This window comes from Pituophis catenifer, unplaced genomic scaffold, assembly GCF_029215685.1.
Source record: "Pituophis catenifer annectens isolate HBS135680 unplaced genomic scaffold, rPitCat1.0.hap2 SCAF_1, whole genome shotgun sequence".
Classification (NCBI taxonomy): Eukaryota; Metazoa; Chordata; class Lepidosauria; order Squamata; family Colubridae; genus Pituophis; species Pituophis catenifer.
Window position 1 is genome coordinate 162,613,005 of NW_027256881.1, and position 18,615 is coordinate 162,631,619.

The following is an 18,615-nucleotide window of genomic DNA, read 5'->3' on the forward strand; positions in this document are numbered from 1 at the left end:
ATTTTGGCTTGTTGCAAATCCCAGGCACTTAATAAGGTACTTGATAAATGTTGTTAATGCATCATTGAAATCAATAAATCTTTTACTGATTTAAAGCCATTTCAATTTGTAATTATGTAGCCATGCTTGCAATTCTCAACTATACACTGATATCAATAAAGCTCATGTACATTTCAATTTGTGCTCAGATATGCCTTATGTGTTGAAGTAGTCTGAGATGTGAAAGGGATTATTTGATATCAATTTTATTTCCCCTTAAATTATGAATAGGTAGAATGTTCATACGTTTAAAGGCAAGCAGGAGAAGATTCAGCTGGGATTAAATAGTAAATGAGATTCAGGTATGTAATCAGAAATACAACAGATTCAAATGTACTTCCAATTTTCCTAGTGCATACTCTCTGCTCTCTGCTCCACTATTCTTCGCAACTTTGGCCCCCACCCCACCTTCTCAGCCTCTTCCTGCTGGCTCTTCCACCTACCAGTCATCATAGCATCTTCCCACCAGCTTGGCTGCCTCCCATCTTTCTAGGATTGTCTCACTGACTTGCTCATTTCCTAATTTTCCCAGTGTCTTCCCACTGGCGATCTTACCATCCTCCCAGAACCATCTGCCTTAAAATCCATTGAGCATGACATTGAGATTTAGAACTTTGGATGGAACTAATACTGTATCATGCAAGCTGAATTTCACTGTTGCCACAAAACCTGAAAGACCCTCCAGGTCATATTTTGAGGATGCGCAGGGAGATAATTATAGAGGAGAGAATCATTACCTTTCTATTGCAATTACTGAAACTGTTCTAGCAGAAATAGACAACTGGATCCTAACCAACAACTTTATTTTTTTTTCACCATACTAGAACTTGAGAACATATCCATAATAGGATTACATGAAAATATTTTTTAAAAGATGCAGAAACAATTGAATTAGATAACACCAAGCATTGCCATAATGATTATCTTATGGGAGAGAACCGAAGATGAGATGGTAGAACAGTCTTAGAAACGCCCTAGCGTCTTCTGTCAAAATGTGTTGATGATATAGCTGGGATATTGCAGATTCCTTGCAAATGAAACACAGGACAGCAAAGCAACGATGAAATGCAAGGCATGTCCTAATCTAGAAGCGGCTTGACATGTTCACTGATAACAAAATAATAGTGAATTTCTTTATATGAACAGGAATTTAGGTCTTGGATCCAGCATTCATCTATATCATATGTGTTTTTATATTTGGAAGACCAACTTCTAAAATAGAGACTAATTATTCAGAAAGCATTCATTTCTATCTCAAATGATTTCTGAAAGTTTCCCACCATTTTTAAGTATGTTTCCAGAAATCCTTTATACGAAAGTCAATTTTGGGTAACTTTCCATTTCTGAACAGATAGATTCCAATCACTGCTGCTGCTACCATGGTGAGGAAGAGGCCTCTATTGATCACCTTTAAAACAATGAAAAATTTGAATTTTAGTAAAAGGTCTGAAAAATATTGCAGGGGTAACAATTGCAATTATTTTGCCAACATTTTTAGTAAGACTTAAATCTGGCTATTTAAGGCTCTTGTTCTGAACACACATCAATGTCAGTCCCAAAGAAATTTAGGTTTGAGTTCAGCCAGCATTTCTTGCATCCTTAATTACTGTTGAATTCAGTAATCAAGTGACAGTTTAAATAAGCCAATCAGGAATTAGTCCTGAGAAGTGGGAAATTTAGAGGCATGTCAGTGGGTGAAGCCACGGACAGCTCCAGACTATATAAAGGGCTGCCGGGGCTAGAATAGCCATTGCTGTTTTGGAGTTAAATAAAGTGTTTCCAGTTACATTGTGTTGAGTCCTTTCTTCAATCGCCCACGATTTAACATTGGCGATGAAGGTGGGATCTGAAGGAACAGGACAGCACAGCGATCTCCAAGCAATCATCAGCCACCCATCTGATCCACCGTACTGTACCGGTCAGATCATCGGCTACCGTGATGTCTGCAATCACACCACCTGCTCCATTCAACCCAACCGGGGAAGATTGGGAAGCCTACATGAAGCGATTCTACATGTTCATGGAGGCAAACAACCTGTTGAGTTTGTCAGAGCAGAGGAAGAGGGCCCTTTTTCTCACCCATTGCGGCCCAGCAGTGTTTAAAATGGCAAAGGCACTCGCCGCCCCAGCCGACCTGAAGATGATGACCTGGACAACACTGCAGGAGATACTCAAGGCACACTACGCACCGCAGGCATCATCCCTGGTAAGAAGGCATGAGTTTTACCGGAGGGACCAAAGAGAGGGAGAGTCGATCAATGCGTTCGTGGTGACCTTGTGAGAAATAGCCGCCGCATACGACTTCCTAAACCTGAAAGAGGCCATGAGGGATCGTCTAGTGCTGGGACTGAGAGACCTCACGTTACAGAGTAGGTTGCTGGCCCGGCCTCAAATCACATTCAAGGAGGCCTTGGAAGAAGCATCCGCAACCGAGGCATCCCAGAAATCGGCGGCGGCTATGAAGAAGATGAAAAGCGGACCGCCAATAAAGGAGGAGGCGGCCATGCACTACGAAAGAGCGGAATCGGAATCGGAGGAGGAGGACGAGGAGGATGAAGTCCATCACCTTCGGGCCGATCGTAAGGAGAGACAACAAGGGAAGAGAGAGGCCTGGTGCTTGGGATGCGAAGGAAACCACCCAAGAGCCGAATGCAGATTCCGGGACGCTATTTGCCAAAGATGCGAGAAGAAAGGGCACATAGCGAGGGTTTGCAGGGCATCCCAGCCAGCCTCCAGAAGGACCAGACCCCCCCGTTCACCAACGAACAGCAGAAAGTTCCAGACCAGCGGGAAGAGACAACTGTTTGGGCGAGGACAAAGAAACGATGACAGATCGAGGTGAGACCCATCAGACCATCGTGATCGGCCACGCCAGCATGGGGAGAGCGAACAAGATGGCGGCAACAGTCTTGATCGAGGGGAGACCCTGCAAGATGGAGGTGGACTCAGGATCCAGCCTATCGATGGTGTCCTGGACGACGATCAAGAAGCTGCTGCCACATATCATAGCCCGCGACCTCAAACGACAGCGCCGCACGCTCATCGACTACCAAGGGAACTGAATTCCTGTGGTAGGCATCAGCAAGTTCAACGTCGCCTACAAGACGTTCAAAGCCACGCTACCCCTCATGATAGTGGACAAAGACAGACCCAGCCTGCTGGGCATGGAGTGGTTCGAGCCACTGGGGCTAGCCATCACCAGCATCAATCACATCGAAAACGACACCTGGGAGAAAGACCTGATGAGGGAGTTCGTGGAAGTGTTTAACGGCGAGCTAGGCAAGTACAAAGGGTCCCCAATCACGTTCAATCTAGACCCCCAGGTAGCCCCAATCCAAATCAAACCCCGGAGGGCCCCCCAAAATAGATGAATAGATAGATAAGCTGGTCGCGCAGGGGGTCTTAGAGCCAATAGACCACGCGAGATGGGAAATCCCCATCATGACACCCATTAAGCCTGATGGGTCAGTACGTTTGTGCGGAGACTATAAAAGTACATTAAATAAGGCGCTCCAACAAAGCGCCAGTAGTACAACACCTCTTGCATTCCCTGGGGAGGGGAAGAATCTTCGCAAAGTTGGACCTAGCACAAGCGTACCAACAGCTGCCCGTAGATGAAGCCACCGCGGAAGCACAAACTATTGTTACGCACAGGGGGGCGTTCAAATGTAAGAGGCTGCAATTCGGGGTGTGCATAGCGCCCGGGCTATTCCAAAGTCTAATGGAACGGCTCCTACAAGGAATCGACGGGGTCGTCCCTTATTTCGACGATGTCCTGATATCAGCAAGAGACATGACCCAGCTGGAGCAGTGACTGAGGGAGGTGTTGACAAGGTTCCAGAAAGTGGGGCTCAAAGTTAAAAGGGACAAGTGCCAGCTAGCAGAGACCCAGGTCGAGTTTCTGGGATACTTGATAGAAGAGTCGGGGATTAGGCCCACCCCGGGAAAGCTGAGAGCGATCAAAGAAGCAACCACCCCAAAAAATAAAACCAAACTGCAGGCATTTTTGGGGTTGCTTAACTTTTATAATATCTTCCTGCCGCAGAAAGCCACCACTGCTGAACCACTTCACCGGCTGCTGGACAGGAATGCGGAATGGAGATGGGGGGAGCGAGAAAGGAAAGCATTCGAAGACATAAAGAACCTCCTAACTTCGGACAGAATTTTGGTGCAATACAGCGGGACATTGCCAATAAGACTAACATGCATCCCCTTTCAGCATCGGAGCTGTATTGAGCCATAAAATGCCAAACGGAACAGAAGCCCCCATCGCGTTTTTCTCCCGAACTCTGTCGAAACCCGAACGGAACTACAGCCAATTGGACAAAGAAGCGCTAGCCGCAGTAGCCGGAATAAAAAGGTTCCATGAGTATCTCTATGGTCGGAACTTCGAACTAATAACCGACCACAAGCCGCTTTTAGGCATCATAGCAGGGACAAACCAACACCCCCGTTTTGTCGCCCAGAATGCTTAGATGGGTGGAATTCCTAGCGGCCTACAATTACACACTGCTCCATCACCCTGGGAAATCAATCGACCATGCAGACACCCTCAGTACGTGCCCACTTCCAGAAACGGGGGAGGATCCAGCGCCAGCGATGACCACACTGCTAATAGAGACGATGGAGGAAGCCCGAATATCTGCAGCCGACATCGCAAGGGCCACCTTGAAGGACAAAATGTTGGCGCGACTTTTAAATTGGATTTCGAAGGGGTGTCCGGAAGAAAAGGATATAAGCACAGAATTCCCACCATACAGACGGAGGCAAAATGAACTGTCAGGACTAAGGGAGTGCATGCTGTGGGGAGATAGAGTCATTATTCCAGACACATTAAGACAACACACACTCAAATTACTCCACGAAGGGCATCCGGGAATCGTGAGGATGAAAGCGCTAGCCAGGAGCTACGTGTGGTGGCCAGGAATGGACAAAGAAATCGAAACGTGGGTGTCCTCCTGTGTGAACTGCCAAGAGTCTAGGGCAGCTCCGAACTCATCCCCTGTCCACGATTGGGAGAACCCGGGAACACCATGGACCAGATTACATATCGACTTCACAGGGCCATGCAAAGGGAACACGTTCCTAGTCATCGTGGATGCGTACTCGAAGTGGCTCGAAGTAGTGCTCATGACAACGACCACAGCAGACGCAGTGATTAAAGTTTTGAGACGCTTATTCGCCACACATGGAATCCCCGATCTCATAGTTTCCGATAACGGGCCACCATTTACATCGAACGCCTTCAAGATGTTCCTCGCTGACAAAGGAATAAGGCACGCGTTATCCGCCCCAAAAAAACCATCGACGAATGGTCTTGCGGAATGGATGGTGAGATCTACGAAGGAGACGTTGACGAGACTGGGCCCAGGGGACATTCAGGCCAAATTGGATAAACTATTGGCCATCCAGCACATTACACCAAGTGCCACAACCCACCGAAGCCCAGCGGAATTACTAATGGGCCGCAAATTGAGATCCCCCCTGGACAGGCTGCACCCACAGTACAGCACGGAGAAGCCAACTGACTCCACGAGCAGAATCCGAGCGTTCCAGCCTGGGGACAGCATATACGCAAAAAACCTAAGCGGAAACCCACTCTGGGTCCCAGCGATGATAACCCAGGTGACGGGACCCCTGTCCTACTGGGTCCAAAAGCAGACGGCCAGCACTGGAAAAGGCACATCGACCAGATTAGGGGAAGATTGATGAGGGCCGAGAGTGAACCCCAACATAACAGCTAGGGGGAAGGAAAAGACAAACGAGTAGCAGCAGAGTGGGCCGGTCCACAAACGCCAGGACTGGAGATGCCAAACACCAGCCTGGAAGAAAACAACAGCGAGCATGTACCTGAGACCCCGGAGGAGGAGACGAGCACCGAAGGGGACCGGAGAGGACAGCCAAGTGAAGCGGGAGAAGGAAGCGAATCCAGGCCAGAAACCGAGCTCGAGAGAGTTCCAGAGCCCACACAGAGAGAGCAACGGACCTCAACCTCTCACTCCAAAGACACCGGAACGACTGAACTGCGCAGGTCCAGTCGAGCCTCCAAGTGACCCGCCTACTTATGCGACTATGTAGCCTAGGAGACACTGGACCAGCGGACGCTGAACTAGGGGGGAGGAGTGTTGAATATCAAGTGACAGTTTAAATAAGCCGATCAGGAATTAGTCCTGAGAAGCGGGAAATTTAGAGGCACGTCAGTGGGTGAAGCCGCGGACAGCTCCAGACTATATAAAGGGCTGCCGGGGCTAGAGTAGCCATTGCTGTTTCGGAGTTAAATAAAGTGTTTCCAGTTACATTGTGTCGAGTTCTTTCTTCAATCGCCCACAATTTAACAATTACCATTTTTATTTCTTTGTTATATTGCTAATGTCAGCGTTCCAGAAAACCCCCAACTCCCAGTAAAAATGCGGAAGCAGGCATTCTCCAAAGTTCTCTTTACTAGAATAGGTAAACCGGCACATCTGACATTATTCCAAATCTGAAAAGCCCGGGCTTTCCTTCAGTAAGTCAAAGCTCCCAAAACCATCCCACTTCTCCCCTTTCGATCACATGTTCCAATCAACATCCGTTCCACCTTGACCCAGCCCCTAACCTTGACCGAAAGGAAGAATGTTATTATGTCTACTAATTCCCCTCTCCTAGCTTTCTGTTTTCATCTGTCCCTTTACCTCACCATGAAACTGGCAAGATATGGCACAAGGGAAGCTGATGATGATGAGCATTTAACCATCCTACTTCATTAGTTCTCTCAGAACTGTTTGGTGAAGTTGGGCTCACATTCCAGGAAGGAAGAGAGTCCTGGAAGGAAGAGATTTAAGGGCAGCCTCTGATACCCTGCTGATCCTGAACAACCTCAGGACTCACAAATTCTAGCTAGGGGGTTATATGTAGTGGTTGTCCTGGAGTGTGTCTGGTCATGCTCTCCATCCTGATGAACAAAGAGGAGATGAATCGGGTACGACCTGGGAAACTATTTGCATCTTTACAGTACATATAATTTGATGATAATAGATATTCCAAATTTTCATCTTTATCAAATCTAAAGTGAAGACAGATATACTTCTCAACTTTTTCCTATGCATTTGCTACAATAATAAATGTTTGAGGTAGGTCAGGCAAATGCATCTGAATTTAATTTACCTTATTCTGCCATTTCCATCTCTGCACAGCTTCATGGTATCGGATTCTGGAGAATGTTACCTGAAGGAGATTACAAAATCAATACAGGACCCTGGGCATATCCCAGAAGGAAAAAGTGGATAATCGGGAGAAAAAAAATACATGAAAAATCCTACGGTATTAAGGTTTAGAGTCTTACCATAGTATACAGAGGAATGATGATAGAGGGCAGGAGGGCATGAAGCCAATTGTCTATATGCTTTCGGAAAATGAACCACCTTGAATTCACACGTTCCCGCATCTGAAATCAGAAAGAGATAGATTTGCATTTGGTGGCCTTGCCCATAATTCAATGGCCAATCAAATATTCTTTAACTTACCTCTATATAATTATACATGGCTAAATCCGAAATTGCATGATCGTCAGGTACCCTCAGCTTTGAGAACATTGAAAGGCAAATGCCTAAGGAAAAAGCACAGGGACAGGCCTCCTTCAGAGAGAAACTTTGATATGCCATAGAAGATGCAAATAGAAGTTGCAGCTAGTTGCCATTCCCTGATAAGCATTTGTTGCGTGCTTTTTCATGTTTTATTTATAGCTTTATGAGCATACAGTGTCTAGAGATACAATCTGTAAACTGTTTACAGTAATATTCTACTTCAATCCTTATCAATTCAGGTTCTGCAAGAGATTGCAATAAAAAAATATATTTTTAAAAAACTTTGTATGTCACATAATACCAGTGCTTGCAGCGTTGGAAATTTTTACAGACCATGACTCAGCTGCTGGCCTGCCATTTTGCTGTTGCAGATTAATAACGTCTACTGTATAATTTTGTAACTGTTACTTTATATTTATATCATCATGTCACTCACTAAGGGACATTTTTTCAATGTTTTGTATAAAGTTTCTAGATTTTTATACATATTTCTTAGGGTTAAGACTTTTAATAGCTTCACTGTTCAATATTGTCCATATTTTTTCATAATCAGCCTTTTCTTTAAAAAAATGGAATGAGAGTACCTTTACACAAATTACATTTAATTAGCTTAAAAAGTTTAATATTTTAACTTCAAAGGTTTAGTATGTGTGCCTTCTAAGTTTTTAAAATTTATGAAAGGAAAGATTTTAAGAATGATAACCTTGCAAATGTTTTTTGTTTTTTTCAGGAAAGGTAAGCCCCCCCCCCTAATTTTTTTAGTTTAAATAGGGAAAAACTTTACATATATCATTGCTCATTAGCATCTTTACAGAAGAAATTTGTGATAAGACTTTTAGGTTTACTTGTATGTGTTTAAAAAATCAAGCAGGATTTTTTTAAAGAAAGGAAAAAATTAAGTTTCATCTACTTATATTACTGACTTACATTAGACTTCATATCCTTTCTGGCAGGGGAAAAAATCAAACAAAAAACCAGAGCCACAGAAAAATTTAATTCTCCATTCCAAAGACCACCAACAATTATTACTGTATTAGACTATTATACCTACAACTTACTGACCATACTAATGTACTATGAGCTGTAGAAAAAAAATATTTTAATGCGGGGGTTCCCTAAGACCTGAACGTTTTTTTAAAACAAGGTTGAGAATGGCCTCAGTCACACTCTTTCAGCTCCACCCCCCTCACAAGATTGTTGTTGTGGAGAAAAAGGGAGGCAGGAGCATTATGTACACTTGTACAAAATAAAGGCAATATATAATTCTAGCAAATAAATACATTTCTCAGGCTTGTTGTATACAAGGCCACTTTCTAAAAGCTAGGGCTTAGATAGCTAAACTAGTTTTGTCCTTGTCTTTTGCCGAACACAATGTTGACTTAAATGAGACAAGACCTGCCAGATTTTACTGCTTCTCCAACAATGGGTTTTGCCTGACCATATTTTCCCTGTTTCTGTTATTCTGGGGATTCAATGCCATTCTGCCTATTCTTATCCTACTGAATGCCCCATGGCTATTCCAGTTTCTGCCAGCTGAAGCCACTCATCTGCCATTCCTTTGCAGTGTTTATCAACTGCAGCTTCCTTCCAATTCACCCTATACTTTTACCCAGCTTTTACAGCTTTTCCAACTGGCACATATCCCAGGCATGGAGGAAGGGCATAGGCTGAAACAGGAGTTGGTCAGAATTGCTCCTTTTCATTTTTCCTGTAAGCCTGTAATTTGCCAGCCAGAGAATTTTTGGATAAGAGCTTCCCACTCTTTGAAAGCCCACCAAGCAGTGCTATTATGTATCCCACAAACCGGTATCACTCAGTGAAAGGGAAATAAATGCAGGGAAATCCACCAAAAGCTTTCTTAAATTATCTCCACTACACTCACTCACTCACTCTGGCTGGTCTCTGTTATTGTACTGAAGCAGAAGAAGGGGGCTGAACTAAGAAGAAGCAGGGGGTTGGACTAGAAGACCTTCAAGGTCCCTTCTAACTCTATTATTCTATGTTCTATGTTTTAAGCCTCAGCTACTAGAGCAGTGCAATTGATGCCGGCCTCCATTTCTGCTGACTGAAAAACTAGAGGATAATATGTTAATGCAGCTTGAGGAATAACTCATGACCTTTATTCAGCACCTCATTTTAAAGAAAACAGTAACACTAGGGTAGGATAGGATTATTAATTTCATTGAACTAACTACAAAACAAAGTAAAGAGCAAATATATAATGTTTGATTTTGTCTGTAGAACAGTCTTGAGGCAGTTCCAGATTATAAATACAAACAAAATGAAATGCAATATATCAAATTATCAGAACACGTTCACAAGATTAATGAAAAACAGTTTGGTCTTGTTTAAAAATAGTTTGCTAAAAGAGGAATTTCTGCAGGCAGAGACATCATATTTGTCATTGTCTTTAAAAAGTACAGGACATAACAGAAGGGGGACTTTGAGGCCCAAAACTGAGATGTCATGGGATTAGCATAAAAACATGGAGTCAATTTATGCATGTTATTTGCTTTAGATCAGTGGTGTCAAACTCCCGGCCCATGAGCCAGATGAGTCACATGCTGGCCAACCCCACACCTGGTTTAGCAAAGGGGAAAAAAGTCCTGATACGACAATGTGATGAAGTGAGTTTGATACCCCTGCTTTAGACTATTTCATGCATATATTACAGAGTAATTCACAATGTTACTCACAGTACACATGATAAAGAGGAGACTCTGGTCTCATGGTAAGTAGCCAATTTATGGTGTGCTTCATGTTCAATTCCTTCTTATTACTGCTGATGGGGAAACAAATGTTTTTCCCACAGAATAATCCTCCAAACCTGTAGATTGTGACACCTGAGCCGTATTAGTTAAGTTATCTCAGAAAGATTCTTTCCATTTCAGGAGCAATCACAGTCCTTATCTTCTATTCTGCTATACACATACATGTAGCACCTATCTGACTTTATAATCTGCCTAGCACACAGAGGTTGGGAGAGTTGATTCTTATGCCTTTTTGCAGAAGGAGAAGACACACCCTAAATATGTGGATGGGGAAGTAGATGACATAAAGCCATTTCACATAAAGCCATTTTTAATTTGCATTTGGTAGAATATTGTTTTTTCTATCTCATAGCCACTTACAGAGGTCATTTTGAAACTGGTCCATCAGCTCATCAAAGACTAGACAGTCTTCAAATCCCTGGGGGGGAAATGCAAGGAAAGTAAGAACCTAATTTTAAGTAGTAAATTCTAATTCCATGGGTATTGCATTGGGGAAAACATAGAAATGTATGACCTAGTACAGGGGTGGGCAATTGTGGCTCTTTTACAACCTGTGGACTTCAACTCCCAGAATTCCTGAGACAGCTTGGCCAAGCTGTCTCAGGAATTCTGGGAGTTGAAGTCCACAGGTTGTAAAAGAGCCACAATTGCCCACCCCTGACCTAGTAGGTGCCAAATTACTTTTACAGTTTTCAAATGATAAGGTTGTCACACAGGCCAGGTAACACCTCCTCAAACCTTGATGCTTTGTTCTTTCTGACCAGTTAAAACAATTAAATGCTCAATTACAAATATTTAACTCAGAATTAAGAAAGCAGAAGTGATTACCTCAACTTTAATAAATCAGAAGTGGAAGGCATTTGAGGAGAGGCTTCCCCCAAAACCTCAGAGGGGCAAGGGGGCAGGAAGTTTGGCCTGTTAAGTATCACTATTGTTCACAATGATATCTTTTTTTTTGAAAAGTTTTTCAGTTTTATTTCTTATGCACATAACATAAAATGTACATTTTCTTATACATAATTAATAATTATACATAATTAATCATACATATACATGTTTTCCTTAAAGAAAGCATTAAAAAAAGTCATTTTAATTTACATTCTTCTACCCTTTCTTCCCTCATTTTGCAACAACCTTCCTTCTTCTCTTTCCCTTCCGTCCCTCCCTCCTCTCCTCTCCTACTTTCTCCTTCCTTCTCTCCTACCTCATCCTACTTCCCCTTCCTTTCCCCCACTCCTCTCTTCTTTTCCCCTTCTCACCTTCTCTCCTACTACTGTCCCCTACCCTTCCTTCCTCTCCTTTTCCCTTTCTTCCATTCCTCTCCCTCCCTCTCCTCTTCCTAACCTCTACTCCTCTCTCCTTTCTATCTTCTTTGCTGTGGAATATTCTCCTTGTTTGATATCTGAGCAATTTCTGTATTCTAATAGTATATACTTTCTTTCAATTTCTTTTCAGATTTATTCTATCAGTATTATCATCATAATTGTACATTTATCTTCTTTCTTTTCCCCCCTCCCATCCCCCTTTTTCATTTACTCTGGTGTCATCTGGGTTTCTATTTCTTTTTTATCCTCTCCCTCGTTTAACTTTCTATTATCTAAATCATTTATCTATCCTCTTATCTTCATATTTCTTTTCTAACCATATATAAAATCTTCCCCATGTCTTGAAATACATTGATTCCTCTTTATCTCTAATTCTTAAAGTTAATTTATTCATTTCAGCACAGTATAAAATCTTTTTTATTACTTCACCTTCTGATGGATTTTTTTCTGTCTTCCAATTTTGTGCAAATACAATTTTTGCTGCTGTTATTATATGTATAGTTAAATATACATCTTCTTTACTATATCTCTCTGGGAGAATACCCAATTAAAAAAACTCTGGTTTTAATTCTATAGATTTATGTAGTATTTTTTCCAACCATTTCTATATTCTAGACCAATAATTCTTTGCTTCTAAACATGACCATCACATATGATAGTATGAGCTCGGCAAATGCAAACATTTCCAACATTTGGCTGATTTATCCTTTGATGTTTATCTTTGCTAATCTTTCTGTTCACAATGATATTTCAAGAAAGTTCTCTATTGTTAGATTTAAAAAGAGATCAGTAAATAAGAACATCTCTGAAGCTTGTTTTTACTGTTTTTGGTGAATTTACTGTTTTGTTCTTAATCATTCTGGGCACAGCTCAGATCTATTTAATTCTTTGTAATTTTTTGTCCCACCTCTATGATTACTCTTGAAGCAGACATCCTTTGTCTTCTAGGCTTGCTAACTTTCTTACTCCAAGACCTAGTTGTTCTTCACCTGGATTGCCACAAGATTAATTCCTAGAATCATGTGTATGATATTTGTCTAACCCTGACTCCTATCTCCACAACTTGGCAGAACTAGAATCTTTACTTGAGTCATCTTCCTGCTTCATTTACCTAGAAAGACCCATTTGCTGCATCAAAACCAGACTTTAAACTTATTTTCTGCTCTGATAAATTTTGTTTAAAATTTTGTTCTATATCTGGTGTGGTTTTGACAGCTAGTTCCCTTATTACTGGTTCTGAAGATAGATGTGAACTATGTCCTCTGAATTTTCCACTGAGGAAATAGTCAAGCAAGGTAGAAAATTTTCTAGGAAACTATTATTACTACAATTCCTATATATAGTTGTAGTTTTATTCCCCCCTAATGTATTAAGCTTCTGATCAGTATCCCTATGATGGTTATCGCTGCTTGTTAAAGAAATGCTTGAGGTATTTTTATTTAATTTAGCTAGAGGCTGATACAGAACTTATAGTCCGTCCTACTCCAAATCCATCATGTTCTTTTCCCACATCTCCCTTTTTATAATGAAGTTTTTGCCTTCCTGTTCTCATGCTCACTTGTTAATAGATGTGGCATGTTTACATTATCTGCATTCCTGCTCCGAGTCTCTCCTGCCCTAAGAAAATCCAGACACCACCTCACAATCCCTTTGCCCTATTGCTTGGCAGCTTTCCCCTTACTCTCATTCCCGTTTTCCTTGTTGTGTGAACAAATGCAGAGGAAATAGGGTACTGCTTTTTTTTTTAAATTGACCAGCTCCTTCTCCACTCCTTCAGATTAGCAATGAGGACACTTCTGCAATTATCTGAAACTACTGCAGAGGGTGGAAGCTGATAGCTGCAAAGAAGTGCTCTTTATTGAGAAACACAAAACAACAAAAATTTCAGTTGCAAAGATTCATTGACTTACAGCATTCATGCCTTGGCCATAAAAGGGTACAACAGCATGTGCAGCATCTCCCATTAGCACGCATTGAGAGCCAATGTGATACGATGAGCATTTCACAGAGACCATTGCCTGAGCTGGTAGCACAAAGTAATCTTGCATCAGTTCGTGCCTGAAATTTCAAAGTGCTGTATCACTGATTAAATGCTAAGTAAACATTAACATTTGATAACTGATTGGAATATGGATATTTTGAAAGCTGCAAGGAGAATGGGAAGTGGGATTTTGGCATAACTATTCTTAAATACCCAACAAGTAGCAATGTGTAAGTTCAGAACTTCAAAGAAAAATTAAAGATCACAAATACATACATACATATCAAATGAAAAAAATTATAGGCAGATGTATGACTGAGCTCCTGAGGGTTTTCTGCATTGTTTTAAACTATTTTTATTGTTGATCTGCATTATGATATAACATTGAAAAAAACACCACTAAAGGAATAATTAAGTCCTAATATAAAGCAAACATTCAATAAAATATACAAGTTGGGGTTGAAGGACAACTGGACTTGTTTTGGTCTTTACTTGCTTTTTTAATATTCAAACAGTTTATTTTCCTGAGTTAAACTTTTATTAACCATCTTGGATTGCAGGAGAATTTACAGAAAACTCATCTCAGAATCTTTTTTTTAGAGTGAAGACTAAAGTAATAAGTGGAAATTAATGCCCAATAGTAAGCACCACCCAAAGAACAATATCAATGACTTTAGTGTCTATCATAATCTCTGCAAGAGCTTGCTCTGTCATGTGCAATAGCCCACTGATGCTTAAATGCTTCTATTCTTAGATTACGGCTTGTTTTGTTTTGTTTTGATTTGATTTATAGTAGACAGATTGAAACTTACTCTCCTATTAGAGGAACTGAGTCTGGAAAATAAGTTTTGAAGAAATTCAGCACTTGCTCTCCTGTGGCAAGCTTTTCAAAATCATCAAAGGGCATGAAGAGTGTACAGGTGAATGATTTATCCTATGGATTAAAATGGTTAAATTACATGAAAACTTGAAAAGAATTTTGATTTAGTCCAAAACTAATTTCTTTGCAAATGAAAGAATATACATACATACATACATACATACATACATACATACATACATACATATATTCAGTTTTGTCAAGTTCACTTATTTGAATACACACCCACACACATATATACATATATTTATATATATTTAAATCCTATAATTTTCTATGCTGTTCCATGAGGTTTTCAATAAAAAAGAGGGTCCCACCCTTTTCAGAGGTACTGCACTTACTTTAGGGGCTTCCCCCATTGTTTGATTGAAAAAACAGAAAACTATAGTAATATATCTCCATTGTCAAACTCTTATATTTTATTGGCTCTGTTCATTGCTAGTCATCTTAACTTTTCTGGCTGACAAAATCTACAGTTTTCTTTATATTGAGTGTGTTCCTGGGTGTTGTTAAAATAAATGCTTCTTTGGGCTACTATAAAACCAGTATAGCTAAGGATGACTTAAATCTGCTTTACTGATAGATTGGCAATGAGCTGAAGGCAATCTCTTAGGGACATAGGAAAATGCTGTTGCCAGGGCATGTTAGCACTATGATTAGATGCAAGTGGGGAGATACCCACAAATTTTTATCTCTCATCTTGATGAACTTGCAGATCATTAAATGGATGAGATGTTAATCACATTTCAAGGATTTAGAGTCTGTTGGTTTGGAAATGGAACCGGCATTCAAAAATGAAATATTTATTTATTGTTTGCCCACGTTTGGACAGCAACCATCAGCAAATGAGTGCCTATGGAGTAAAAGAAAAGGGCATTTTAAAATACCAGCTCCAAAACTGTCTGTTAGAAACTAGGAGTGTACAAAATATTGATACCATTGAGCCACAGGCAGAGAGAAAGGATGGACTAGGTCAATCTAATCTATCAAGTCCTTGAAGAAAAACAAGTTGAGCAATGAAATAATCCTTAATCCTATCAGTTGAAACTAAAGCCAGAAAAGATAAGGGTGAACAAAGACAGAGCTGATCTTTTCTAACCGCTGAACCACACACCTTCTACTCTGAATTACTGAAGGCTGACTTATGTTTGTTCGTTTGATTTTTCAGGCAGCCCTGATATACTGTATAATACAGCAAGAGAATGTCTAAAGTTGGGAAAGAAAATAAATCCTTAGAACAACTTCATTACTAAATCAGGCCTGTCCAACCTTGATGGAATAGCAAAGGCTCTTTTTCAGTCTTTTTAAAGAAATGAAATAGCAAAGTTGGTTTTGGCTGTCATTTTTTTATCTGACAAGAAACTATCTTTTGGAAGGAAGAAGGGGACACAATAGATAGTAATAGTTAATATTTAACTCTATCTGTTACACTCAGGGGTGGGTTCTAATTTTTTTTACTACCAGTTCTGTGGGTGTGGCTTATTTTGTGGGCGTGGCTTGATGGTCATATGACAATTATTTAGGATTTAGCAGAGGTACTAGTCTACCAGGCTTTTAACTGCTTGCAGAGCTGTACCGATCTACCCATTTATTTTTGCAGGCACTGATCTACCCATGTATTTTTGCAGGCACTGGTCTACCCATTTATTTTTGCAGGCACTGGTCTACCCATTTATTTTTGCAGGCAACGGTCTACCAGTTCGATGATGTCATATCGTCACCGCTACCAGCTCGGCGGAACTGGGAGGAACCCACCACTGGTTACACTCTTCCTTCATTACAAAAAAATGACCATTCGAACCTTGTTCTTTTCTAGAATATGTTATACTGTAACACAGAGAAAATAGAAACTTCTGAACTCTTGTATACTAATCAAGCTTTTAAAATAGCAATTCTGATAATTGAAGTTAATTTCAAATTTTAGTACAGCGTGCAAGTGATGCTTCCTTTCCTCCACTTTGTGACTCCTCCTAAAATCACCCTTCAGGCTGTAATAAACTATGCTGGCAATGCTTTTATATAAGAGAGAACAATTATGAATGAGTGAATCCACTCAGGCAGTTCAGTAGTTGGAGGAGTCAGAAATTACCTGCCAGTAGCAATAAGAGAGGATATAAGAATGGGAATGAACTGCATGAACCATGAATGGAGTGTAGGAATGGAATTTGTATCAGTAAAAATTTAGACATACAGTTCCAGGTATGCAATCCATAATACTGTATGCTTCCAGGAAGTCAATGTTGACTGAAACTGATTGTCCAGACCAAATCCAGATTCCCAATTGTCAAAGATGAAAGATGCATTTAGGGTCTCTTACCAGGTTTGGCAGTGCAATCATCATGAATGTGTTCCTAGGCCAAATGTGAAGATAGTTTGGCTCCATTGCAAACTGAAAGATCAAAAAAAAAAGTAATGTAAAAGTATCTGTCAACGCCAATGTACCTTATGAACTGGGAACATGAATTTTAACTACCTACATCTCCATTTTTTGGAGGAATTTTCAGTTCCAGGTATCCATGTGGAATATATACTTGGCTGTAATCAAACCGTGTTTGTCTCATAAACTGCTTCCTAACTGTGGAAAAGGCTCCATCACAGCCCACAATTAAGTCACAGGTGACCTCTTTAGTCATTTGGTCTGATCTTTAAGAAAACACAAAAAGTACCATTAGTATGTGTGCTCAGGTATAAATAAATATTGTGGTATATTGTGTGATAATAGAACATGACTTCCGTTTACTTAGATCTCTCTTGTAGCACTAAGTTTAAAAAATGTACTTTTTTTCCCTACTTGACTCCTTCAGATTTGGGGAAAAGGAAACTATTTCTGAAATAAGAATTTTGACATCAAATAGTAACTCTAAAAAAATTCAAAAATCCTGACTTTTAAAATTTATATTTTAATGTAACAAATGACACTCTACATGTCATTAGATTTTACTGACAATAAAATAAGGTTTTAAAAATAAGGTATAGATTTCTGAGTCCTATATTCCAATATTATACATAATGATTTTGTGTGAGATGATCTTTTCAAACTCCAATTCAAATATGTTTCCATACATTTCATCTTATATTTTTATTACTAGAAGAAGAAGAGGATGAAGAGGAGACTAAGTAAATACATAAACTTGGCGCTTTGTATTAAGATTTATTTATTGAAAAAACTCATAATCTCCTGAAAATATAAATCATTGCTCAAGTAAAAAATATATCCTGAATTCAGCAGAAGCCCCTACATCCAAGAAGTTATATTGCCAGGAGTTTGTGAAGTGCAGTCTTCTGGTTGTTGATTAAACATTTTTTTATGTTTGTTAATTTGGGTTAAATTATTAATCTTTGCTAACTTGGGGGTGGGGAACCTAATGATTTTTCAATTCACACAAATATAGGGCCATAACAGTTGGAAAGAGTCAGTGTGGCCTAATGTTTGGGTACTGGTTAATGATTAGAGTGTGCTGGAAAAATCGGAGCCATTTGATTACCCTGAAAAGGTCAGTAGCCCCGAGTCTACATTGCAGTGAAGCAGTTTGTGCTCAAAGTATAACTTAACATTGGGATACTTCTCAGCAGCTGTAAATAGAGAAAAAAGAAACAACATGAAATCTAAACATTTAGATATATTTTTTTCTTAGAGGTAGAATAACTGTTCACAAAAAATAGTGTCAGTTTTGGAAGACAATTTTCTTTTTGCTTCTAAACTGCTACAGATTTTAGTTGGGGAAGTTGGGAGGGGGTTGTTGTTGGAGCGGTAGAAAGTTAGTCATAACAACATTCTGTACTCAAGGACTTTTGCCAGCATCTGATGTAGACTGCATGAAGATTGTATCCGGTGGAGTGTGAAGAGTTGATTGGACAATGTGATGAACTTGTGGGTGTGGGGCAGGGCTGTGAACTCTTAGCTGGGTGGGGGAAACCTGGAAGCTTTCAGATTCAGGTTTTTCCAGATGTGTCAACATGACATCTCTAATAAATTGGAACTTTGAAGAACCTCAGGCCTCAGAGCTTTATTTTGTTGGGGGTGTTCCTTGGAGCCCTGACAAATAGTTCTGTAATA

The 18,615-nt window shown here is 40.4% G+C and overlaps 1 protein-coding gene across 1 annotated transcript in view; it reads right to left on the reverse strand.

Annotated features, from left to right (window-relative positions):
• Window positions 1–811: 811 nt before the first annotated feature.
• KMO (kynurenine 3-monooxygenase) overlaps window positions 812–18,615 on the reverse strand; it is a 35,126-nt gene continuing 17,322 nt past the window's right edge. Inside the window, exons 6-15 of the mRNA XM_070956741.1 lie at window positions 18,044–18,131; window positions 17,036–17,201; window positions 16,876–16,947; window positions 14,491–14,612; window positions 13,608–13,755; window positions 10,733–10,790; window positions 7,542–7,624; window positions 7,361–7,462; window positions 7,183–7,242; window positions 812–1,447 (exon numbers count right to left, since the gene is read on the reverse strand). Of these exons, the coding sequence (XP_070812842.1) occupies window positions 1,325–1,447; window positions 7,183–7,242; window positions 7,361–7,462; window positions 7,542–7,624; window positions 10,733–10,790; window positions 13,608–13,755; window positions 14,491–14,612; window positions 16,876–16,947; window positions 17,036–17,201; window positions 18,044–18,131 (1,022 nt within the window). The 3' untranslated portion in view covers window positions 812–1,324. The remainder of the gene's footprint in view (window positions 1,448–7,182; window positions 7,243–7,360; window positions 7,463–7,541; window positions 7,625–10,732; window positions 10,791–13,607; window positions 13,756–14,490; window positions 14,613–16,875; window positions 16,948–17,035; window positions 17,202–18,043; window positions 18,132–18,615) is intronic.